Genomic DNA, 26555 nt, shown 5'->3' with positions numbered 1-26555 from the left:
TGTAACAATCATGGCAAAACAACTCACAGGTTACTATATTGCTATAATGTCAGAAAATAGAGCATTCGGCACTGAGTGTTGAAGAAAACCCAGTTTTATATAATTTATGCAGAAAGTTCGAATATCTGAATCTTGGATTGATAATAATGTGAAAGATGCAATGTGAGAATAAAATATATTATCAATTATTAGAAATGAATTTCTTTCTATTACATCTTGAAATTGTATTTTTCTGATAGAAAGTGCCTATCACCTGTTCAAGAGCGGCTATGGAGCTGACAATGCAACACATACTGTTAATCACAAATTCTGTGTTAAACGACGCTCATTTAAACATTGCTTCATCAAGAGTATTTTGGTCATGTTATAGAAATAAATTGAAGCATTAATTTGGTTAAAACATTGATATTTTTCAAATAAAAACTTACAGCACAAATCCACAAATTCAAAATTCACAACTTGTTAACAAACAATAATATACATTGAAATAATAATCACAATATTTTTCTAATTTACACAATCGAGATACAACACATTTACACAGACATCACAATTTTTTCTATTTGGCACATTTTCTGTACATTATTTACATTAGCAATGTGCACTATGTAAAAAATAAATTGCACTCATTTTAACATTTGAATCAGTATAAAATTAATAGCAGAATATTTGAGTTCCGTATCATCTACAAATGCAGCCAATCGCTTATCTGATTTCACATTACACAGGCCATTAATGTATATTAGAAATAAAATAGGCCACAATACACAATTATTTCAAAATGATGTCCCTCAATTCTAGCGCACTCCTTTCTGTTTTATAAAAATATAAAACAATATACAAGGTGAACCTCGGTCTTTAGCTGCATGTGACTTCTATAATGATATTGAGTGATATACAGTATTACAAGCCTTCATAATATTAATTTCAGAGCCTTAGTAAGGATCGTAGAATACTAGATACTAGATAAATTATGAGGTAGTTTTGTAGAGTTTCAAAAACGCTAAGCAAACTTATTATCAACTTACCTGTTGTCGAAAAAGAATGTCGTTTTCTTCAAGGACTTTGGCCAACATCATTGATTGCTGATAATGCACATTGTCGTCAAGAGTGCCGTGGACTAGAAACAAACTTTTGTGGCGGAGATTCTCCACTTTGCCAAAAAGGGCTGCGTTTGCATAGCCTTCCAAGTTATCCTCCACTGTGGGTAGACCCATATACCTTTCCGTGTATATTGTATCTGAACAAAAAAAAGAGTATTGTAAATCACAAGATGTATCACATCTTCAATTATTAAAGTAAAACTTTTAGTGGGTGATGTCACTTATTAGGTTGTTTGAGTTTCTATTCGTTTTAAATAGATCTGAAGATATTTCAAGATCATAAGAATTAAATAAATATCTCATTCAATCATATTATGCGCCGATTAATGACTCAAAGTTGAATAAAGTCTTCAAATTCACAATGATAAAACTGCCAATATTTTCAAATACTCAATCTCAATCCTCTAAAACTGTACGAAAGCCCAATCTCCTTCGATTATGCCATACATGTAGAATGCGGTCGTCAATCCTATTGCATACTTTGCGATCATGTTATCCTAAGTTTTGGATGTCCCTCTCTGAAGATGATTCTCACTATGTGACACTATTATAATATAAATTTCATGAATGAAGAGGTTTGAATTGAATCATGAGTCCAGGCTTGTAACCAGTGCCGAAGAGCTTATCGAAACATACTATTAACACAGTCTTAATCCAGCATATTTAACAAGCTTATAACAGGCTTTAAATTCACAAATAGTTGATTTCATGTAGGTATAAATTATTATTTATTCTCTTGTTTACTCTTAGGTTTCTATCATAGACTTTTATTGTGATAAACTATTTGATGTTGATCGGTTGAATTGAACTCACCGTAATAGATCCAATCGGTGACTGGTGCAACCGCGATGCCACACTTGAATACGTCATCTTTATCTGTAGCCAATGTCATAACTGTCACATAGCCTCCATAACTCCATCCCCATATCGCTGTGTTTCGTGCATCGATAAAGTTGAAGTTATTTTGAAGGTATCTGCAATTGGAAACCGTATTGTTTAGAAACATCCACAATCACCTAGTATTCCTAATTCTTAAGAGTTTTTGTCTATTCTAATCTGATTGATAATCAATATGAAGTCATAACTAAGTATAGTTCATAGGAATCATTACTTTTTCCATTGATTCACTTGATTGTTGAAACACTTATAACATATTGTAATATCAAGATTTCAATCAATAAATGGCGAATAGAAGTTTCAATGATGAAAAGCTCTGAAAATTTTCAAAAAAATTAAAATCGTAAGTTTATGAAAGAAGAAAAGTTAGGAGGCCTCAACTGTATATGAATCCACTGAATCAACTCTACTGTAATCAACAATAAGTCTTTGCGGATTATTTAATCACTGAATAATTTCTCTTTATAAGTTTTAAGACATATTATTTGGTAAATAAAAGAACATGGATGAATTCAAACGCTTTAGATTTTCTTGTAGATATCAGTGGGTATTCACAGTCTATACATCAGTAAACAAGGCTGGGCGTACACCGGTTAGTCAAGACAAGACTAGTCACGTTAAGTCATGTTCAGACACAATACTTCACATAGTTGCTTATGAAGACATGTCTAATTGCAATGGCTATTCAGTGTGAGTTGTGTCACAAACAGCTTGTAATATTACATTTTTCTTCTCACATTGGAATCGAATCTTCAATTCGAGATCTATGGAACTTTATAGTAAATGTCAGAGTTATCAATAGACGGACAAATTTTTTGACGGAGAATTTATTATCGTAAATGTTTGTTGCATTGTTCCATAATGTCACCGAGGTAGGGTTAACAAATTACTAAATAAATCGTTTAATTGAATAGAATATATGTATAAAAATTTAAAATAACATTTTCAAAATAAAGTTTTATTGAGAACAGATGTAGAATGTGAATTCTAAACTTATAAGTTATAATTTTGTGTTGACGTGTCTGTAAAGATCGATATTGAACAGGGCGTTGTCTTTCGTGACTGGCAACTTGTGTTTTTTTTTCTGTTGGACCTTCTTCTGAATATATGGCTGGCTGTTGCTTGTATAATTTTGTGCTCTGAATTATTGTCTGTTTAAGTAAATTTATTAATGTTTTAGATTGAAGTTTATATAAATTTTTGTGCAAAGTTTGCTGTTTGTATAGTAAAGCCAATAGCCACTGTGTTTCAACTGTAAACTGGTTAAGTACTTAGTTCGTAGGTAGTAATTTTAGACGCTTAGACTTGTAAGTTATTGTTCTTTGTACCTATATTTCTGTGTTTTTGCAAAAATTTTCATCTGAAGATTATAAGTTAATTTGCTCTGAAAACTGGATTTCTCATTCATAGGCAATAGATCCATTCACAGTTTATCAAGTATCTATTTTATTGGAGCCGACAACTTTCCTTAGGTGATAGGTGTTATATGCTAATCCAACCGTTTAAGGAAAAATTGATACCACGGCAAATGGTACGCCCTGTGGTGGGACCGAATTACAAAATAAATATGTCCCAAATGGTACACTATGAAATCCCTGGTTATAAAAATTATTAGTAGGATAGATATCTTGATAGGTTATGAATGGTTTGTTGCTGAATGGGAAATCGGTTCAAGAGAGATCAAGTCCTAATGAATATATTATCTGTGCAGACTAGCAAAATGGCATACAATATGAAAAATATTAAAATTGATGATGAGTTAATAGCTGCCTTAACACAACTGTTTGATAAGCAAGATGCTAGGTTAGACCAAATGTTTAAAAAACAAAATGCTAGATTTGATGAGTTAAATGCTAAATTTGATAAGCAAAATGCTAAGTTAGACCAAATGTTTAAAAATCAAAATGCTAGGTTTGATGATATGAAGCAAGAATGTACTAGCATTAGACTAGAGCAGGTTAGTATAAACCTTCTATTGAAAAGTGCACATGAAACATTGAAAGATGAAGATGAAAACAAATTGAAGCAGGATGATAGTAGTGTTAAGTTACAAGATCAACTCATTCAAGTTTCTGAAAATGTAGGCCTAGTTACTGTTGTTGGAAAAGTCAACCATAGTGAGACAGTAGAATTGAGTAAAGAAGTAGGTAGGGAGTTGTCTTCACTGAAAGTCAACTATCATGAAAGTAATATTGCTACATTGAAGGTTAGGAAAACTATAAGTAAAGTGAATGATTACATGAGACAGGTTTCTGTAGAGGTTATGAAAAATGTAAACAAAATGAATGTTGCTTTGAGTCAAGTTGATGAGTTCAACTATCAACTGAGAATTGAAAAGGTGTATGCTATGCATTCTCAAGTGAACATGACTAACTTTTGTAGGCAAAACTGCTTGGTTGAAACTAATGAACCCATGAACAAAATCATGCTATTGAAGAAAACAAAACACAAAGTCACCATTGATGTGTTAGTATTCAAAGGTTGTTTCAAGTTGCTTATTTACAAGATGATGACAGTGAGTCACATGATGAAAGGGTATTCCCCAACACACAATGATTAGGAATCCTGTGTCATGCCGGGATTCAGAATAGCAATGACCGTAAATACTACGTATGGTAAGAGTCCATAATTGTATCTTTTTTCTTTCCTGTAGCCTATTTTCTTGGCCCTTGATCTTTTCAAATTTCAATTCTTTCCTGTCTTTGTGTAATATTCAGTAAATTTCTTCTATGAAGCATATCTTAACCAATCTTGTCCATAGTCATTTAAATTTGTATTTTTTCTGAAATAATATTAGAAGTTGAAATAGTAGCTTATTTTCCTAATCTTTAAATTGTTGATAAAACTTAACTTTTCCAAAATCTATCCACTGTAGTGTAAAGAATTGTGTGCTTGTGACATATTTTTTCATCATGTATCACTTATGTGAAGTGTATCAATTTTGTATGTGTTGTTTTAGGGAATTTATTTACCCAATTTTCTTTTTCTCTTGTTTGTATTTTTTAGGGAACTTATTTACCCAGTATTTCATCTTGATCATCTTTGTATCATAATCTTGAAATGTTTATACTTATTATACAGTCTTTAAATTTTAAATTATTTTAAAAAATATTTGGTTCAATTTAAAACGTTTTGTTATATTATTAATTGAAATAAGTGTTTTGTAATTGATTTTTTTTTAAATTTTAAAACTGTTTGTTCTATAAATTTTGATATGATTGATTATCGTTTGAAATGGATGCTGGAGTGTATGTAGAATTTTTAGTGGGGTTTGTTGATTAGAATTTTGCTGGTATGTGATTGTTTTTTGAGATGGAAACCCATTATTGCCTAAAGAAGGAATAACAGAGGTTATGACTTAGAGAGGCAGTAATGAGATAATATTTTGTGTTGATTACTTATGTTGATTGCCATAGATGCAAAAATTAATGATTAATAATGTTGATTGCCATAGATGCAAAATGATGATTACTTATGAATATTGTTTGCCTTTGAAGCAGAATATTATTGATGTTTTGAATGGTTTCTTGTTTAATGTTTGATAGTAAAGTTTTGTCATGAAATGTAGTTTGTGTTTAGAACATTGAAGAGTCGAAATAAACTATAGTATCCAACAAACGATGATTAATAATATTAAATAATTTGCTTTTTATACAATTTTTGAACAAAATTAAAACTAAATAATTTTGAAACCCTGAATGATAAATCATAAATGTGAAATGAACATGCTATAAATGAAATGTTATATTAATAATGAAATGCAATATATTATGAAATGATTGAATAGAAGACCAAATGTCTGAAATTATTGAAATATGTATTGAAATTAAATTTTTGTTGTGTTGTTATGATGTTTGTTTTTTACAATTTTGATAATGATACAGGGTGTTATGAAATTCTATTTCTATTTTGAAGAATGGATTAAAATGTTGATATTTGAACAGTGAATAAATGAATTTTTTTAAATTTATCATTGATATGTCCATATTTCACAATTTATGTATTGCTGACTGTATAATAAGATGTTAACAAATTTCAATTTCATAGATACTTAAAATAATTTTTATGTGTATTAGATTGTATTGATAGCCTAATCAAGTTTTTCTTCTTAGTTTATAAGCATTTTAAGATAACAGGTACAGCACAGACATTAACATTGAAATAGTTATCATGTGAATCTCGAAATCAGTAACAAGTGAACGCCATGAAGAGTGTTAAGAACATTTGGGTGATTTTCAAACTAGTGTGACATAACTACGCCAATATCTACGCCTAAATCTACGCTGCGGCCTACACCAATAACTACGCTAATGTCAACACCAATAACTACGCCAAAATCTACGCCGATGCCTGTGCTGATGTCAACGCCAATATCTACGCCGATGCCTGCGCCGAAGCCAATATCTGCGCCAATGCTGATGCCAAAATCTGCGCCAATGCTGATGCCAACAACAAAAATCAAAGCCAATATCTGCGCCAATGCTGATGCCAACAACAAAAATCAATGCCGATGCCTGCGCCAATGCCAATAGCTACGCCAATGCCAAAATCTGCGCCAATGCCAACAACAAAAATCAATGCCAATAGCTACGCCAATGCCAAAATCTGCGCCAATGCCAACAACAAAAATCAATGCCAATAGCTACGCCAATGCCTGCGCCAATGCTGATGCCAACACCAAAATCAATGCCGATGCCTGTGCCAATGCCAATAGCTACGCCAATGCCAAAATCTGCGCCAATGCGAATGCCAATGCCTGCGCCAATGCCAATGCCTGCGCCAATGCCAATATCAACGCCGATGCCAAAGCCGACACCAAAGCATACGCAAATAGCAATGCCAATGCTTAAGGCTGACTCTGTATCTCAAACTTCAACACTACTGCATTACCTGGAGGTAATTGCCATCCATGTTCACATTCACAACTTTGAATTCAGAAGAACAGTCACAGTATCATGAAAGAATTGATTCAAAAAATCCTCTCCTAAATTATTCCTGTATGCAGAACTCTAAACCTTGAAAACTGAAAATATCAAAAAACCAAACCTTACCTAAATTAATCCTCACCTAAATTAATCCTGTATGCAGCGTCTATCTCTTTTCTTTCTATCTATTAAATTTATGTGCAATTTCAAAAAACTATTCTTTACATATTAAACTTTCTGTTGAGATATTTTTCTTTAAATTATAAAGCTAAATCAAAAGTAATATTGATATTCTATATTTCGAGATATTGTTTGGAAACATATAACAAACGCTATTGATGAATTTTTATAATAATTTTCAATACTTTTGGATGACATGTAATGTTTTTCTAGAAAAAATTGTTACTGTTCTAAAATTTAAATTTCAACAATTTTCATTAGGGTCAAAGTAAATTTTTTCTTTAAATTTTTCAAACAGTAAAATTTTTTTATGTCAAGAGGGGGGTATTTGTAATATTACATTTTTCTTCTCACATTGGAATCGAATCTTCAATTCGAGATCTATGGAACTTTATAGTAAATGTCAGAGTTATCAATAGACGGACAAATTTTTTGACGGAGAATTTATTATCGTAAATGTTTGTTGCATTGTTCCATAATGTCACCGAGGTAGGGTTAACAAATTACTAAATAAATCGTTTAATTGAATAGAATATATGTATAAAAATTTAAAATAACATTTTCAAAATAAAGTTTTATTGAGAACAGATGTAGAATGTGAATTCTAAACTTATAAGTTATAATTTTGTGTTGACGTGTCTGTAAAGATCGATATTGAACAGGGCGTTGTCTTTCGTGACTGGCAACTTGTGTTTTTTTTTCCTGTTGGACCTTCTTCTGAATATATGGCTGGCTGTTGCTTGTATAATTTTGTGCTCTGAATTATTGTCTGTTTAAGTAAATTTATTAATGTTTTAGATTGAAGTTTATATAAATTTTTGTGCAAAGTTTGCTGTTTGTATAGTAAAGCCAATAGCCACTGTGTTTCAACTGTAAACTGGTTAAGTACTTAGTTCGTAGGTAGTAATTTTAGACGCTTAGACTTGTAAGTTATTGTTCTTTGTACCTATATTTCTGTGTTTTTGCAAAAATTTTCATCTGAAGATTATAAGTTAATTTGCTCTGAAAACTGGATTTCTCATTCATAGGCAATAGATCCATTCACAGTTTATCAAGTATCTATTTTATTGGAGCCGACAACTTTCCTTAGGTGATAGGTGTTATATGCTAATCCAACCGTTTAAGGAAAAATTGGTAGCACGGCAAGCTATGTGAAGTATTGTGACTAAACGTGTCTGATCAAGTCTTGTCTTGACTAACTGGTGTGCGCCTAGCCTAATAAATACACATAAAAACTGATTAATTGAAACAGCATTGGTTTCCACATATTTTCTTGAACAATAAGCAACAATGTCGTTGGAAATAATTAGAAACAACAAACTCTAGAATATATATTATAATCAAAAATCTTCAGCATGGCCATCAAAGAACACCAAAAGATACTGTCAAGAAAATACTGGGATCGATTAAAAAATTCAATGAGAAATGGAAGTTTGTGAGTGGATTATAGGGGATAATTACTTGGTAACATTGATTTGATCCTCCACTTCAACAGTTCCTAGTTTCCTGTAGCCGGCGTAGAGCATTTTGTCTCCTTTCAGTCCAGACATCCTAGCGTCAATGCTTCCATAAATGATACTCTTGTTCACTGTCAAATACGTATCCCAATCCAAGTTGAATCTCTCGTTCACCAGATTCGAGTCCGGACCACCGTATCTGCAAAACCAACAACATTCATTTTCTGCGCAGCAAAATAGGAATTGCTTACACATTGGAAGTTGCAATTGTAAATATTTGGCATGAAACCTTGTATCCTAGAAGAACTAGGTTTGCCACTAGGTAATAGAAGAACTATTCATGCCACTTTCTTTTCCTTTAGTGAGGTCCATTTATAATCAACCGTTACAGGCATCAAATCTGTGATCAAATTCAAAAAAACTATTGAACAAATCCTCATAATCAGTTATCAGTTATCAGTGATGATTAAGTTGGTGGAAGTATTCTAATTTAATTTGGTTTTCAACTTTTCTAAATTCTAAATTCCTAGTTTATATATATTTGGGACTCAATTTTGGACAATTTCTATCTAAATTTGGGAAAGGAACAGTTTTGGGCTTTAAGCCTGTTGTTCCTTTCCCAATCATTCATAGTTGAGAATTTTATTGTATGTATCAATGTAGAAATAAATAATGTCAGCGAAAAAAGTAGGACAACAGCGTTACCGATTCTCTTCCGTGTCTCTGCCTTCTATAGAAGATATCTGGTACCGATATATCTTATGTAATATAAACTGCAATATTAACTTACTAAAATAATCAATAATATTTTAATTGCCTAGAAAATATATTTTTCAATGATTCATAAATAAATTTTTATAATCGAGATTGAATATTTTTGTAATTAGTTATATTTCTACATTGTTAAAAGACAATCTGGTGACGTTGCGGAGCTGAAAAGGATAGCGCTATCTGCTTTGTCTAATGATAGACAAGGATAGCAACACAACTGTTAATCAAATGCTGCCATTATAACGTGGACCTCACTATATGCTTGTACTTAGTCCGAGAAGCTACAAAAGTCAATGGATGTTAATTACACCACAATACTGGTGACAATAATTATTGAATAGAGTATTATCAGCTATTATTATGGTGGCTCGTTGGAGTAAGTGATAACGCGACGGTCTAATAATCGAGAGAACCCGAGTTTGAATCTCGACCGGGGCGAATGTTTTTGACCACAGCACAATCACATAGATACGGCCACCCCGTCTTTTTACCTAAAAAGTAGTCGTCATCTCTCATCATCATCCCTCTCACTCATTGGGTAATCCCAATAAGCCTAAAGCTTATGTGGGCATCACCCTCAGTATTATTATTATTAAATGTCGAGAAAAGCATCAACATCATTCTTAAACCAATTATGTTATATGTGTAGCTAATAAGTTGGTTGATTAATCCAATCTGTACAAGCTATATCTTCGAGTTGAGAATTATTGAATCGAGACTTTTCCACCCATTTTAATTAAATATGTTATATCACAACCACCCACAATTACCTGTAGAATTTTATTCTAAGTGGCAATGGCTATATCCATCCTACCTAATAGGTAACTTCAATCAACCTTCAAGAATGTTGTGGACCTTTTGTGATGATAGAGAATTATTGTTTCCTTCATGACATACGATCAGAAAACCTCATTGAATCTCATCATAACGATCGGAGCATACTTACGCTTTCTAATTGATTGTTAGGTTTCCATGTCCAGTGTACAGGATACTTGGTTTAAAGGTCCATTAAATTTAAAAAATGACCTAGAAACCGGGCATAAGTGTGTTAATTCATAACATAGAATTAATTCCATTTATTATAGAGCTTTCATACTTACACATGTATGAGAAGAGGATATTTTGTATTTCCCGACATGTCCATGTTCGGAGGAAATTGCAGTTTTACTTGAGCATCAAAACCATCTTTCAAACGAACAGTGAGCAGCTTCTCCGTTGGCAGGGTAACGTCGCTTAGCATTTGTCTCAATACATCGTTCTCATCCCATAACATAATCTCTTTACCGTTCTGTAATTCCAAACAGAAAACATCATGTCAAATTATCACAAATTTAATACAATTTTCAACCTTTAATTCCAACAAAATTATATTCTTCAGTAGGCCTATAACTAGTACAACAAATACAAATAACTTTTTTAATAAACGAATCAATAGGCTTAATTCTTGTTACTTTCCTTGCCCTATTACCATAGGTAAGGAAAGTATTGCTGTCCAAAAAAATTTAAGGTACCCTAATTTCATGTTTTTTATACGTTTCAAGGTCCCCTGAGTCCAAAAATATAATTTTTGGGTGTTGGTCTGTGTGTGTGTGTGTGTGTGTGTGTGTGTGTGTGTGTGTGTGTGGTGTGTGTGTGTGTGAACACGATAACTCCATTCCTAATTAACCGATTGACTTGAAATTTTAAACTTAAGGTCCTTATACCATGAGGATCCGACAATAAAATTCAATAAAATTCAATTCAAAATGGCGGATAATGGCTAAAAAACCATATTTTTCACGTTTTTCTCGAAAACGGCTTCAACGATTTTCTTCAAATTTATACCCTAGATAGCTATTTATAAGCCCTATCAATTGACATGAGTCTCATTTCTGGGAAAATTGCAGGAGCTCCGTAATATTCCCGAGAAGAATGAATTTTGTTAAATTTCTATCACGATTTTCTCAAAAATGACTTGACCGATTTTTTTCTCAAATTCATACCCTGTATAGTTATTTATCAGCTCTATCAACTGGCAAGAGTCTCCTCCCTAGGAAACTAACAGGGGGCCCACCCCAACCCAATTTTGTTAAATTTCTATCACGATTTTCTCAAAAATGACTTGACCGATTTTTTTCAAATTCATACCCTGTATAGTTATTTATCAGCTCTATCAACTGGCATGAGTCTCCTCCCTGGGAAACTAACAGGGGGCCCACCCCATCCCTGAGAAATTTACTTTGTAACCTCCTTCTCGTGCGTGAGGTAGGTAGGTAGAGCATTTTATTCAAAAGAACACATGTCGATATTTTATTTGTAGAACAGCTGTTTTGACAACTTTAAAAAAATCCTCAAATTTCATAATTTATTCAAACAAAGGAAAATGTACCTGAAAACAATAACAATAGTATAATCATAGTTTTAATTATTTAGCCGCCAATTGGCATACTGTTATTCCCCGAAATTATCCTCTTTTAAGAATGAGGCTTATAGATCAATGAGCAAGGAAAGTTGTGTGAGTGTACCACACCAGATTTTTTTATCCTTCATGACACTTGAATATGGCATAAATGTGCCGAAACATGTCTGTCATTGGATTAAAAGCCAAAATAATTTGAGCTTCACGAATTAACGAATCAAACTTAACTAGTAACATAAGATTATTCTATGTAATTAGTTTGAAGAAATTGCTTAGCCCTGTAAAATACAGCTTTTCATTATCTTACTAATTATATCTCAGTTCATAAAGTTTCACTCTATGGAATGAGATCCTATCTGATACCTAATATTGTGATATCTATTTGAATCATTTCATTGATATTTTCTAGATTTGAAACTCGAATAAATCATTGATTGAGAAATCGCATTAATAAAAAATAATATGATGTGAGATTGATTGATTTTTATTTTGTTTAATTGTTTATTGTTTTCATTTTTGAGATGAGTTGTTTCAAAAATAATTGGAATAGTTAATTTTTTCGTCACTGTTAAGGAATAGAAAAGAGTAGTCTCTGAAATGCAACTATTAGATTAGCACTTTTCAAACAAATCTAATTTTCATTCAAGTTTTCACGCTGTGGGCCAAATTTAATAATGTTTCACCCATCGATTAACAGGTAGTAGAATGATAAATTCTCTGAACTCAATCATATTCTAATTAAACACAAAACGACTTGATCGAATAAGAATATATGAAGTAGAATTACCTTTTCAAATATCCTTATTTCAGGAATATAAGGCCCAGCACATGTTTGCGTGTAATACGATGCACCTTTACTGAATGATGCTCCGCTATATAGACACTTTCTTCCATCGTGGGTGAGACTTTTGCAGGAAACACAAATCTCCTTGTGAGGACTATTCCTAGGGTCGTCAGAAACCTTGCTGACTCTTAACTGTCCAGGAAGTCCTTCCAGATTCGATAAGAAGTATCTGTTAACATATATTTTGTTATCAGAATGATTACCAGAAGAAACCTTGAGTCTCCTAGACTTATATTCTTATACTTATTGATAATATTATTCAAACATTCTAATTGAATGAAAATAATATGTAATGTTGAATCATTTGATGGTATTGACTTTGGAGAAGAGTTGAATCAATTTTTGAATTCTTGAGTTTGAATATAAATTTCACATGATTTATTGAAATTATTTTTTTGTTATTGACCATTCTTCATTCATTGATGGAATGTAGGATATCACTAACAGTTTCATATTCTTCTGCACAATTTTATAGTTTATACTTCTTGAATCAGGGTTCATGATTTTGTCCTGAATTTTGAGATTGGAATGTATGTCTGGCATAAAGCTGAAAAAGGATATTGGTTACATACATATCGATGTATAGGATACATGAGGATATATTATAGTCACAGAGGACGATTAAAAAATACTAAATTTCAGTACTAAAGTTCACTGTGCTAAAAGTGATAGATATAAATAATTTGCAGTCCATTACATTTTAGCCTCGTATCTCATAGTCTTTTCTGTATGAAAAGTATCAAAATTACTAGCCCATTGGCTGGAAAAACCATTTATGCATAGAGCTACTCTGAATACCTGCTTGTTTGTGTAAATTTCTAATAATTTATTTGACATGATGGAGACTTACACTTCTCTGTTAGCTTCGTCCCATGCAAGTAACTCGGTTACAGTGAACTTTCCTTTGGTCAAAGGCACAGGTTTCGCTGCAGTCGTCGTGAGATCAACCAATTGCAGATGCCTGTAGGCTCCGGCGTTGTCACCTTGGTCTGACGAGTAGATGAATACCATACTCTTACCATCTGATGAGAAGAGTGGTTTACTATCAGCCATCTGAATCCATCCTGAGGATTCTTCGAGTGACAGAATCTGTAAACAGGTTAGCAAAGAGTTCATTCACTGGAGAGGATTGATCTATTTATTGGTAGGAGAGCGTTTGATCCACCAATGAATGCGGGAATAAGAGCTTAAACAGGGTGAAGTTACATTGGTGAACTACCACTAATACTAGAGTGTTTTTCATGTTCAAAATCAAACCAAGCAATTATAATACTGTATTAATTTATTTCCATTGGACCATATTGCTTAGATCTATGAAGAATCTATTAATTTGATTTATTTAAGAAATGATTCGATCCATAATTATTATTAATTCATAATTCACACTACTGATCTAAATTTGAATGCGACAAGAAGAAGTACTCCTCGAACTTCTATTATTTCATTCTATTTCCAATAGGTTATAGTGTCCGAATGTCATTGTGCAGTTTAGAGCTAAGAGCAGGAGTAATGTTGCAGCAAAGACAAATTATCTAGATTAGCCTAGATAATTCGCAGCGGTAAAATCATTCGATGATAAGGGCGGATGGTAGGGACCTAGATGTTAGGAATGTTTAAAGGGAAATATACAAACTCATTACCTAGCCCATTGAAGAAATGTGCAATTTTTTCACAAAGTTAGCCTGCCTCCTTCCACTAGATAAGTTATCTACCAACTTTAAAAACTTATTAACTGCTATTTAGCTACTTATTACTAAAAAAGCTGCTTGATATAAAAGTAATCTAATAAGTAAATTCCATCTACTTACATTTTTACAGGGATCGGTTGTTAGAGAGCATAGTTTGAACACAGCTTTATTCTGTACTCTGTTCATCCAAATACTTGCTAGATCAGTATCACTCGACCACACGACATTCTGTAGAATCGGCTCCCTGAAAATATGTACCATAGTTCATTAATATACAAATCATAAAAATTCAAATTAATTCACATCTCAAATGCATTTGAAATCAACAAAATACATTCTAAATGTTGGAGTTTTAAAGTACAGTACCTAGTCGAAAATGATGGTTGAATTTTTGAATGAGGAAATAGTATGTCGTCCTTCAATTCATCAATTATCTATAAAAATAATGATAATAAGCTACTTATATGAATATTATATTTTCGAATGAATATTTAGATTGAATTATGTGTAACTTATTGGTATTCTATAATTTAATAACTGATGTATTCACTGCTATAATAAATATAATCAATGAAATAACAATAACTTACGAGTGAGCAAGCTCAGAAGGAGGTGGAATGGAAGTCATTTTGATGTTTTGACTTGTTCCGATTTGCATGCTTATGCTTTCTAGATCAGCGACTTGTAGCGAAACCTCCGGATTTGGCCTCCCTGGCTGTAAAAAGTCGCAAATTAATAAAGTACATGAAAAACTATTCAAAAACGACGTAATTGTAGCAATTTTATTTCGTAAAAAAACTATACCTATAGTGAGGTCCACGTTACAATGGCAGTGGAGAAAGATAGGATAAAAACGTTGCCAAACCTAGGTCTTGTCAATGCCTTTTATAGACGGTAGCAGATACAAATTTATTGATGTAATATTAACTGTTCATTCTCGTTTAAAATAATCAATTATATTTTATTAAGCATGAAATTATATTTTTTATAATTAAGATGAAATATTTTGTTAATTAATTATTAATTCTTCATTGTTAAAAGAAATAATTCTACATTGTTGAAAGACGATCTGGTAACAGAGCAAAGCGAGAAAGAGATAGCGCTATCCGCTTTGTTGAATAAAAGACAAGGATAGCAATACCATTGCTAATCAAACACTGCCATTATAACGCGGAACTCACTATAGTATGAGTATATAAATTCACATTGCATTGGTGAATATTATTATAAGAAAATAATTCATTTCATTATAGTAATCCAAATCTATAGCATTATAGTATAGATTTCCCCTGACCGTAATAGAATTGGTATTGGCCAGCACTGTTTGTGAATAGCAATGATTGATTGATTGATTGATTGAGTACTTTATTTATGTAGATTACAATATATACTGGCTTATACACTTATATACAATAGCTTACAATACAGCAAAATTATAGATATTTACATAGACTAAGAAAATAATTATTGAACTGTATATGATATAAAAAAGCAATTTCTAATAACTATAGATAATTATAATATTGTTATGCATCTACATAATTTGGCGGAGCTTTGGACATATCAATGTCCATTCTTCGGAAAGAATATTAAAAATATCCTTCCCCCTAACTCTCTACCAAATTGAGATGAGAGATCAACACTACTGATCAATGATGCAGATTCAGATTCAGATGCTTTATTCATGTGTTTAACAAAACATAATTTAACTTACGTTCTAGCGTTAAAAATAAATACCAGTAGCGGTAAAATAACATATGGTGAATCATATTAAACTAATGAGTTCTACCAAAGACCTTGAAGATCTCTTTAAGGTCTTTGAGTTCTACAATAATATTGAGCAAGAAAAATGATGAAATATGCAAAATTTAAGGAACTACTGTAATATTTTCACATGAAACGGTGAAGTTTGGACCTTAAGAAGTCCATTCTCAGAGAGGGTATCAAGGATACCCTCCCTTTCAGCACTTAAACGTATGCAAGCATGATGAGAGAATCACCGAGAAAACATCACTGATAAATCACGGTTTATAAAACTTCAATGCCATCAATGCAATGATCATTTAGATCTAATATGATTCATTTGTGTAAGGGAAATCCATATAACGTGTCCATATAGTTTAATATAAATTCCGTATAGCTTTGGTTGATAACCTGTTCCGTTTTCGCTTTATGGTTGAAATCATTAGGTACCTAGCAATTTCTGAAAGGCATTATATCAACCCGAATGAATATTTAATTCAGATTCCTAAGCTTTTTTGTATTGATCTATTGGTAGACTCACCTTTGGGTATCTGATATTGACAGATTGTGTGTACTGGAAAGCAAAATTTCCTGGAGATCCATAATATGGTATCGTCATTACTGGTGTTGTTGTGTCATTGAAAGTTGCAAAAGCCAATCTCTTTCCATCCGTAGAGAACCACATGGCCTGATTACCACCGAACACTTCCTCTGGAATTGAATAAATTTTCATTAACATTTCTTGAATTATTTTGTGAGAATCCAAAAAAACTTATTATTATTATTGAATGAACAATGCGGAACATGAATACACCGTACAGTCGATCTCAGAATATGATAGAACTATTTTATATTCACATGTCTTGTGAGTCCTCCTAGATTTATCTTCATATTAAATATGAATCGTAGGAAAATAAGAAAGGAGGTGTAGAGTGAAATAACGAAAACAAGGATCTTGTATCTTTTCATCCTCAAGACCTATCAATTAACTGATTCAATCTTAATAGAAATGACAGTTTTGATAAGTAATACTACACATTTTTAATGAAAACTGACCTTCATAGACCCAGTCGGGCACTCCATTGTGTATTGTGTGTGTTCGTCCGTTGCGGGTTATTCTGACTTCATGCATGAACATTTCCACACTTGGCCAGTAGAAGATATCATTCATGTATACGTAAGCCAATGCATTGCCTACGGGTGACCACGTGACAAGCTGCAGTTGCCTCGGGGCCCCCATCGTGTCACTTATTGAAATCGAAGTTCTGAAAAAGCAACGAAAATAACTTCTCAGTATTGATTATTAGTTTGAAAATTCAGCCTCACATTCCATGCAAGTAAGCAAAAGTGGAAAAATAGTTGTTATCCAAGTATGTACAAAATCCAACTTTTTAATAATCATTAGACGGTACGAGACAAGTAGACTATTACTGTTTATTACTGTACTCAATGAATTCTCAACGCGATCTGAGATTTGATTTCCTTAATAAGAATAAAACTTGAATTGACATCTATTGAAATTAGTGAGTTTGTTGATAATGTTAGAATTGTTGGACATTTAAAAATACCAAGTGATTGAAAATATTTTTCCGAAATTTATAACAGAGAATGTGGGAAAATTCTCATGAAAATTAGTAAAACAATTATTTTTACAACTAGAGTGTTTGATGTTGAGCGAATTCATTGAAAAATTCTACCGTTCTACCGTACAGTAATGCTATTCATTATTCAGTGTTATGAAATTTAGTTTTATTTAGTAGTTCATTTAATAAATATTTAATAAAATAGACATTTCAGATTTATTTAATAGTTATGAAATATAGTAGCCTAGATCATCCTTCTCCGAGAAGAGCAAGTTGTGACGTTGTGACTTTCTTGAATTAGGTATTATTCACTTTAAGAAGAAAATAAAGGAATAAATTTATATTACATTATACTGAACGATCCAATAATTCAAAAAATAAATAATGAATTTTATTTTAATATTCTCATCATATTAATCAAAGCATGAATTTAATTCACATTTGAAGTATATTTACATGTAAAATCCAATTCAGTAATGACGAGATGTGATTGCATACTCACTTGGTCGCTAAATTGAAGATTTCATAGTAAGCTACGTACGAGTGCCGGTAAAGCTGGAACATATAGGAAAACATGATAAATTGATTACAACTGATTCTTATTCACTGTAAACAGAATAATATGAGAGTTTCCAATGGTGAACGTCTGTCGAACTATAGGCCTACTATTTGAATATCAACTGGAATTCACAACGAGCATTGCATGCTAAAAGGTTCATGAATTTCAAGTCTTACATACGAGAGATAAAATTATTACTTTAGGTAAATATCACAGTTCCTTCGCTGAGAAAGCTCAATAAAATCTCAGCAATATCGATTGATTGCATAATCTTGTTTTCATGTGAGGTAAATGTAGGTTGAATTGATTTGAATTTATTATAGTTACATAATGGTTTCAACCATTACCAGATCCAGAAATTCTCATTCAACTAGAAGATTCTGCTGTTTTTCGAAAAATAGGAGCAATAATATTGATCTGTAAGGCCCTATATTTAAAAAAAAAGGTCCCATAAAAATAAATATCCCACATAGAACTCATTATCGACTTGAAAATCATTCAACAACCAAAAATGTTTTTTACCAGGAATGAAGATAAGGAATTCCGTAAGTGTTTAGTCAAAGCAATTGAAACACATGATTATTCTTATAATATTAGTAGCTGAAAACTGAATAAATAAGAAGCCATATTATGCAACAAAAATGAATTTTACTAATGACGTTTCACTTCACTTACCCTTTGATATGAGTGAGCGATAAATAAGTACTTTTTATCCGCAGAAAGCTCAAATTTAAAAGCATTGTTTAATACCTGTTGAAAAAAAACAATAATTATTTTTCGTTATTTATTCACTTGAGTTATGAATAGATACAAGTGGTACAATGTGGTGTATCGTGATTCATGAAGGATATTATAAAGAAACAGCATTGGTTCATTTATTGATCGGTCCACACTTTGAGGAGACTGGCATAGAGTTTGTAAGCAGTTTCATTTACCAGCTATCATAGGACCGTAATGAACCAATCGAAATGGTTATTTTTATTTCTAATCTATCTCATCCTGGGCTACTTCAATGTCTGAGCAATGTTAATCAACCAGGAGTTTAGAGTGATTATTCATTATCAATTTATTTTGTCGAAAAAATATTTTGTATTTTCGACATTGGTTGATGTATGAGGTGATAATGGATGTAACATGTTCAGGGTTTATCCTGAGTTTACCTATTAAGAAAGAGTTTATGTGACGTTGTTTAATTGGTTCATTAACTTGGTATAATTACGTTATATCCTGAATACAGATAATAATATGGATAGGAATATATCATGAAAATATGATGATGGAATATATGTAGCTCAATCATTAAATTAGTGAGTGAAGAGCAGAAATTCATAATTTCCCTTAATATGATTATATTTTTTCTTAATGCAATTCATAATTTTTTCTTAGACCTTGGAAGTGACCAATTTTTGAGCCCTGTTATAATGCTAAATCTCTCTAATCTCAAGCCTTCAAGGTGATCAACTAGTGAGCAGATTACCCAGCAATTTATCAGTGTGATTTTCCTCATTACGGTGATGTTTTCAAATCAGAAATAATTATAATAGATTAATAGTATTCTTTTGCCTCAAGAGCATCCATTCAAATTTGAATTTTCAAATATGACCTTCATATCCTAATAGTTGATATTTTCTTTTCCACTTACTATCTTTGAATTTTCTCGATTATTGTAATTAAAATCAGAGTGCTCTATAACGAATGATCAGTGAAAAGAGAACTTGAAAACTGTTGATTTATTTGTACAAGATTTTACTTACTGGAAATGCTGTACTTGTTAGAAGAACTTTCCTTGTTCTTTTGGCTACGTTGAGCAGAATAACATTCAATTCTGAGTCTCTGTACAGGATCTCATTGTCTGGAAAAAAGTGTGGAAGTAAATTAGTTGGTTACCTAGTAAACACAAAATATTAGAAGAATGAGAATATAAGAAATTAATTGAATGAAGGAGCTCAACCGTGTTCTACTGATGACACAGCAAACAGATAATATTATAAAGAAAAATTACCACTAAATAGTCACCAAGTTATGAGAAGAAGAAATTTAGAAAACCTTATAAAACGCTTGAAACAAGCTATGTATGGTAAAATTAAGGATTAAGCGGATTGGTAAATGAAAGAAAACATGGTACAAGGCTTAAAGTTAGAATATGGATTTATTAAAAATATATATCGAAATTGAAAAATAAGTAAAATCAATACAAGTATAGGGTGGTTACCTAACTGAAGGTTTTTCCTCGTGAAATATCTGTCTTGTAGTAAAAAAAGAAAAATAATATCTCGGTTGGAGTTTCTGCAGGAAAATTGAGAAAAAATTGAAGTCTACAGAGATTCATCTAGGGTTGAGAGAATGGTTCATGACTATAAAGAACTATTATACAAGACTACAAAGGAATACAAGTTGTTGCTTCCTTCACTCTGCTAGCGCTACCTGGTTGTGGGTTCGAATCCCGCCTGTAGGCATGTATGTTTGATCATCTCATCTAACCAGCCATGCACTTTCTAGACTTTACAAAATTGACAGACAAAATTAAAACTGGTAATTAATATAGAAATTATATCTTCTATTGAAGTATTTCAATGGGGCTACTTGAATTGTAAATTAATATAGAAGTAATTACATTGTAATTGAAAAAGTTTTAAAAAAGGGTACTATGTAATTAATTCTATATTGATAAAAAAAGTATATAAGCCGAAGTAGAAATCGCATTTAACTAGAAAAAAGTAAGTAAGCTCACCTGAGACCCAAGTGCCATTGAATCTGTTTGGAGTCAACTTTCCAAGCAGGAAATCGTCGAGAGCGATGCTTTTGACGGGCAGAGTGAGAGGGCTGGCATCCTTTGTGAACTCAGGTGTCGGCCCTGATAACGAGATGAATATTAAGGTGACTAGAGCCGCTACAATTATCAAACTAATCAAGATAATTGTCAGTTTCCCTTTTTTGCCTTTCGACAACAGCTCCTGCAACAAGATGGAAAAAATATTGTCAGTAATGAAATATTATCACTAACTCATTTTCCAAACAGGAGAGAAATAATACTATTCCTGTTCAAAGTGGATCAGAGATACATAGACAATAGGTCATACAGTTATCAGATATTTGCATCCAATATCCAATTGTAACATTATTATACTGCAATACTTTTACATTACTTCAGCAATAGGAACAAGAAAAGTTTTCGATTAACGCCTGTTTTTTCATTGCGATATTGTAATTTTTTATCCAATAAATAAATAAATAGATGAATACCGAGTACCTAAATTTTATAGTTGAAGCCTGAAGTTACCTTTTCAGTGTTAAAAAAGACTTCTATGATTTCTTGATTCCTTGAAAAATACTCTTATTATTAGGCTTTTGAGAATGTACAAAAAATTACACTGCTTTCTGATATCAAAGGTGTGAAGATGAAAAATTGGTGTACTTCGGACAGTGATCAAACTGAGTTCAAACCCGTATAATTTTGATGCTGTGGAACGGGCTAAGAAAGCTTTTGGTGATATTTATCAAAGTTTTTCTATTTGGATACCAGCTAGTGTCTAAATAAAAAAAATATCGAGATAATTTATTACTCTGACTATTTGACTATTACTTTTTGAGGTATGCGCCTAAAAATTAAATCATGAAAACAGATCATTTAAAATTCGGTGAGAGATAAATTCATGAAGTTTTGAGGATACATTTGTTGATTTAATAAATACAATTTTCTGAAATTATGATTTTTTGAGAATTTTTTACTATTTACAAAAAATAACTTTAATAAACTTATTTTTAAGTCCATTTAATTCTTTGAAAATTGAATAATTTTTTCATCAACAATGTCATGGAGAATGTATCTTAAAAATGTCATTTATAATTTATCTCTAACCGGATTTAAAATGATCTGTTTTAAAAATATTATTATGAACTTCAGGCACTTATTTTTTTTTAGTGCCGGTTGCATAAAAGCCGGTTAAATTTTAACCGTGAATAATTCCACGAGAACCAATCAGACCCTCTCTGATTGGTTCTCGTAAAATTAATCACGGTTAAAATTTACCCGGCTTTTGTGCAACCGGCACTAAGAGTAATATGGTAATTACAATATAATATTTTTTCCTTAGAAACTTATTTCTTGATAACTTGATAGTAAAGAATTCTTAAAAAATCTAGTAATATCACCAGAACAGAGTTTTTTAGCCTGTTGCTCAGCTTTGAATGGAATATAGTTGAAAACAAGACATGTGATTCCATATGCCTACAACAAACAGAATATTATAATAACAATAACACAGAACAGCTCACGAGATTAAGTGAACAGAATTTAATTTGGGCAATGTAAACACTGCTAGTTGAGAGGGTATTTGCTCAATGAATTGATGCACGCATGTGGCTTATCAACAACGAGTACCTCGTTAAATTTCCAGGAAACCAGGTTGAATTTCGGAACTGTTCTGTCTTCTGCGCCATAGGTACTATTATTCTAGTATTGTGAGCCGGCAGTGGAATAATAGGTTGCATTTTAATGAGCAGGAAGTTTGTTCTGTGCCGTACCGTAACACATGACTAGCTTCAAAGAGAGGCTGCATTGAAGAAGGAAGAGAAGAAGACCGAGAATAAGGTGGTGGGAGGATGAAGTGAGAGACGAACTCTAAAAAATGGTATGTAGAGGATAAAGACGATTGACAGAGGACCGGGAAGCGTGGAGAGCTGTAGTGGAGGCGGCCGAAGCTCATATGGGCTGTAGTATTAAGAAAAGGACTGATTCCGTATACATGCTATGAGGGTGAGTTTCATCATAATAATGGAATGTGGGGCTACGCAGAAATTCTCAAGTAATTCTAAAGAAATTCTTCAGTTCATTTCAGTGCAGAGATTCTGTCAGGAAATCACTATGTAGAAATGGCCCAGGTTCGATTCTGAGGTGATAATATTCTATCAGGTTTCTCACACAATGAGTCTACAGATAATACTTGATATGAGCCAGCATTGAAGGCGATGATTAGATTCGTGGTCAAGCCCAAGCCCATCAAGCAAAGAATCCAAGTGACAAAGAATTCTAATAGCTTTTTAGATTACATAGCATCGACGTATTACATGTTAGATTGGGCTCAGTCTCAGACACAATGAGATGGCGCAGACCCAACACAACCATCACGAAAGAGTGTCCTTGTATCGGCGTTCATTATAGTCATATGATAGGCAAGGTCTATAGAATAGGTACAGAGTGTTGAAGAGTAGTTATTAGATCATGTAGTCGAGTGCATTATTATAATGACAGGCAGAAGACCTTTATCGATTTAAAATCATTGATGGAGCTCCTTTGCTTTTTGAGCAATAGATGAGTTTGATAACTGCCATTTACAGGTATATAGTATACTTTTTTATAGTTTTATTTTTGCTCAGGCCGAGTAATGCTCACATAAGCTCCTGGTCCAGGCCTGTGCTTATGTGTGCGAGGGTGATGGAAGAATGATGATGAGAAATGACAACCATAAGTAAAAGATAGGTAAGGGTCATACCTTCAAAATATAGTATGTATATCATTATGAGAAATTCGATGATGAGAATTGACACAGAATGAGGAGTCAAAGGTCAGGATGAATTTCACACTTTTCATGAATATTCACCGAGTATGCATGACTATCCACCCGCACTGTGAATATTTTTAAAGATTGTTCATCGTAATTTATCTTTGTTTTCAAATGTTTTCAATTTTTAAATTCTCTTTTGAAAACAATCTTATATTAGCAATAAAAGTTGGTGGAATATACAACCCCTTTTACTGATGGGTGTGGAGAGGTTGGTGGAGTGTAGATCCCTGAGTCCTAATGGATGTAGAGCCGAAACCAGACTCAGCTAAGCCCAGGTTAACTGAATTGTTGGTGAGGCAGGAGTTTGATTTGTCAAGTTTGAGATGAATTGTGTACCAGGTGGAAAATCCGTCTACCCGTCCTCAACCTACCCCCCTCCCACCCTTGCCACGGTCGGGCTTTGATTCAGGCCTGAATATGCTAAGTGATTAAACGGCAACCGGTCGGCCCCCCTGATTTACATATCGGCCTATCGGAAACAATACTGTTACAAGCAATAAATTTCACCTCTGACAAGACAGCCGCCCGCCCAATTAACATAGATTGCTCCCCTCAAACTGTATCTTGTAATATGCTCGCTATTATTAATATGCCAAGCTAAATTAGTCTACTACGAATTAACATGTTTACTCATGCCTCTCTTCTTTTCTCTCCTGTCGAATTGATAGTTTATCGGCAGTCGCATCACCTGTGCTTATCGATCTATTTACAGAAGAAAGTGAGTGAGAAAGATGATTGAGTTTTTGCTGTTTGCTCTCGGCGCAACGTCTATAGTTGATTAACTACTGGTTTGAGAAAGTAAAAAGTGAGTGTTGATCTAATTTGATATTGCTGCAGTTGCCTATCATCAACTAGAAGATTGATATTTTCTAGTAGCTCATAGTACGGTTTGATTTTAATCAACTTTATTAACACTTATTGCATTAATAAGTGTTAATAAATTTACAGCATTCAATTTTGACTTTCGTTTAATAATATTTATTCATTAATATTACCAATTTATTGAATAAATACAATATTTCATTAATTTCCATCCGTAGACTTATTTCATGCCTAAAAATAAGTTATCTTGAAGATTTAACTGAAGTATGGATTCAGCTGAGAGATTTGAATTCTTGCATGAAATCGTTGAATTAAACCACCTACTGTATATCATCATCCAACATTTAGCGTCTTCGAGTTCAAAAATTGGAGCTATCAAGTCCTGTCCGGTCTTTTGATGTTGATATGACGACGGTTGATTATCATCTCCATCCTTTCCATGAGTTTTATTCATTCGTTCAATTTATATTTTTTCATAGAATCATAAATATTTGAAGAACACACAGTTTTATGTCTGTCACATCCACATTTATTAGACCTGTACACAGGACTGCATGCAGTTTCGTGTTGAAACAACACATCTTCAGCTGTCCTGTGTACAAGTCTAATAAATGTGGATGTGACAACAATAAAACTGTGTTTTTCAATGATGGAGGAACTCCACATAATCTTATTCAACAAATTTAATCATAAATATGTTAAAGACTCATTCAATCATATTTCATATAATTTCGTCATTCTCGGTAGGGAAGCATGAAGTACGTATTTTCCCATCTCTCTCAACTTATTTTTCACAATAAACAATTTAATGTTTTATATTATTATATGTATCGGAATAAAATAAATTTTCTCAAGATCTTTCATTTAAACATCAATGGATAAAATAATAGATTTGCAAGAAAATCATTGCTTCAATATAATTTACTAGTTTAAGACCTATTTAATAAACTTTTATTTTATGTGACCTTACTACTAACTCAAGGTTCGTTGGAAAGGCATTATAAAACTATTGCTCTTAATAATTATAGTTATATAATTTAATTATTGTTATATAGCATTTGGAGCTTCAATAACTACTCGTTATTGATAAAATCTTTTTTATAGTCCATTTTCCTCTTGAGACCAGGTCACCGTTGCTCAGGTGTTGCAGGGTTCGAAAATTGGCCTGCCTTGCTGTACACCACATCTCAACATCTGTTCGCTTCTTCGCTTCTCATTTTTATTGGCCTCCCAATCATAAAATGTTCATCTTCTATAAAAAATGATACTGCACCTTCCATTTGCATGATATCCCTTGGATAAACTGAAATTTCATTAATAACATGAATTGTGGTTGGCGAAGATATTCAATTTGGACCACACTTTCAGGAAAAATATAGAAGTGATAATCCAGTATTATTTAATTATATCTCCCATTATCCTATATCAACGTTAGTAGACAGAATAAACTGTCTACTAACTTTGATCCTATACTACTTGAATACTTCCTTCATCAACCTCTCACACTTTTGGGCCGTTTGCATGATCAAATAAACATAGACTCAAAATGTATCAATTAAACTTTTTTATTTAATTTACCAACTGCTCAGATTTGATTCAAACTCGTGGTGTTAGTTTAAACAACCCTTAGCATCCAAATTGCGCTCAATTCTCTAAAGTGGTGTGTTAATCATATTCACTGACCTCCTCAAACCTCCGTTACTGCTCAAGTAGTTTAATACTTTGGAGCTCACCCAGCACCATAGGCGAGGAATCGCTCAGCACCCTCAGCAATACATTCAGAGCAGTGGAATGAGCATGGTAGTCCAACTCTTGTACTCTTGTTGCTTTCTTTTGTTTGTGTTGATCGTGAAGAATGGAGCAGAAGGAACGTATAGATAGTTGTTAATCTGTGGAAGCGATCAGTAGAAATCGAAATGAGCTCCATTTGAATGGAAGCGGCTGCGCATCGGCTCTATAAATTCGCCTATTCTGTCGTCGCAGCCCTTCTGCATGTTTCCAGTGTCGAAAAGGGGGTGTGG

The 26555-nt window shown here is 32.7% G+C and overlaps 1 protein-coding gene across 4 annotated transcripts in view; it reads right to left on the bottom strand.

Annotated features, from left to right (window-relative positions):
- Positions 1-394: 394 nt before the first annotated feature.
- LOC111050019 (venom dipeptidyl peptidase 4) overlaps positions 395-26555 on the bottom strand; it is an 84796-nt gene continuing 58635 nt past the window's right edge. For 2 of the 4 annotated variants that reach the window (XM_039424689.1, XM_039424686.1), the window contains exons 2-15: positions 20880-21102; positions 19903-20000; positions 18824-18898; positions 18092-18144; positions 17063-17271; positions 16548-16717; positions 14854-14978; positions 14384-14507; positions 13426-13664; positions 12519-12744; positions 10434-10621; positions 8567-8761; positions 1917-2077; positions 957-1240 (exon numbers count right to left, since the gene is read on the bottom strand). In XM_039424689.1, coding sequence (XP_039280623.1) covers positions 1020-1240; positions 1917-2077; positions 8567-8761; positions 10434-10621; positions 12519-12744; positions 13426-13664; positions 14384-14507; positions 14854-14978; positions 16548-16717; positions 17063-17271; positions 18092-18144; positions 18824-18898; positions 19903-20000; positions 20880-21102 — 2307 coding nt within the window. In that variant the 3' untranslated portion in view covers positions 957-1019. Of the gene's footprint in view, positions 1241-1916; positions 2078-8566; positions 8762-10433; positions 10622-12518; positions 12745-13425; positions 13665-14383; positions 14508-14853; positions 14979-16547; positions 16718-17062; positions 17272-18091; positions 18145-18823; positions 18899-19902; positions 20001-20879; positions 21103-26555 lie in introns of all 4 variants that reach the window. The other 2 variants (XM_039424685.1, XM_039424688.1) reach the window with 2 other exon arrangements.

The sequence above is a fragment of the Nilaparvata lugens genome, chromosome 3 (assembly GCF_014356525.2).
Source record: "Nilaparvata lugens isolate BPH chromosome 3, ASM1435652v1, whole genome shotgun sequence".
Classification (NCBI taxonomy): domain Eukaryota; kingdom Metazoa; phylum Arthropoda; class Insecta; order Hemiptera; family Delphacidae; genus Nilaparvata; species Nilaparvata lugens.
The sequence above is the reverse complement of the archived record's forward strand: the minus strand, read 5'-3'. Positions and strand labels throughout refer to the sequence as shown.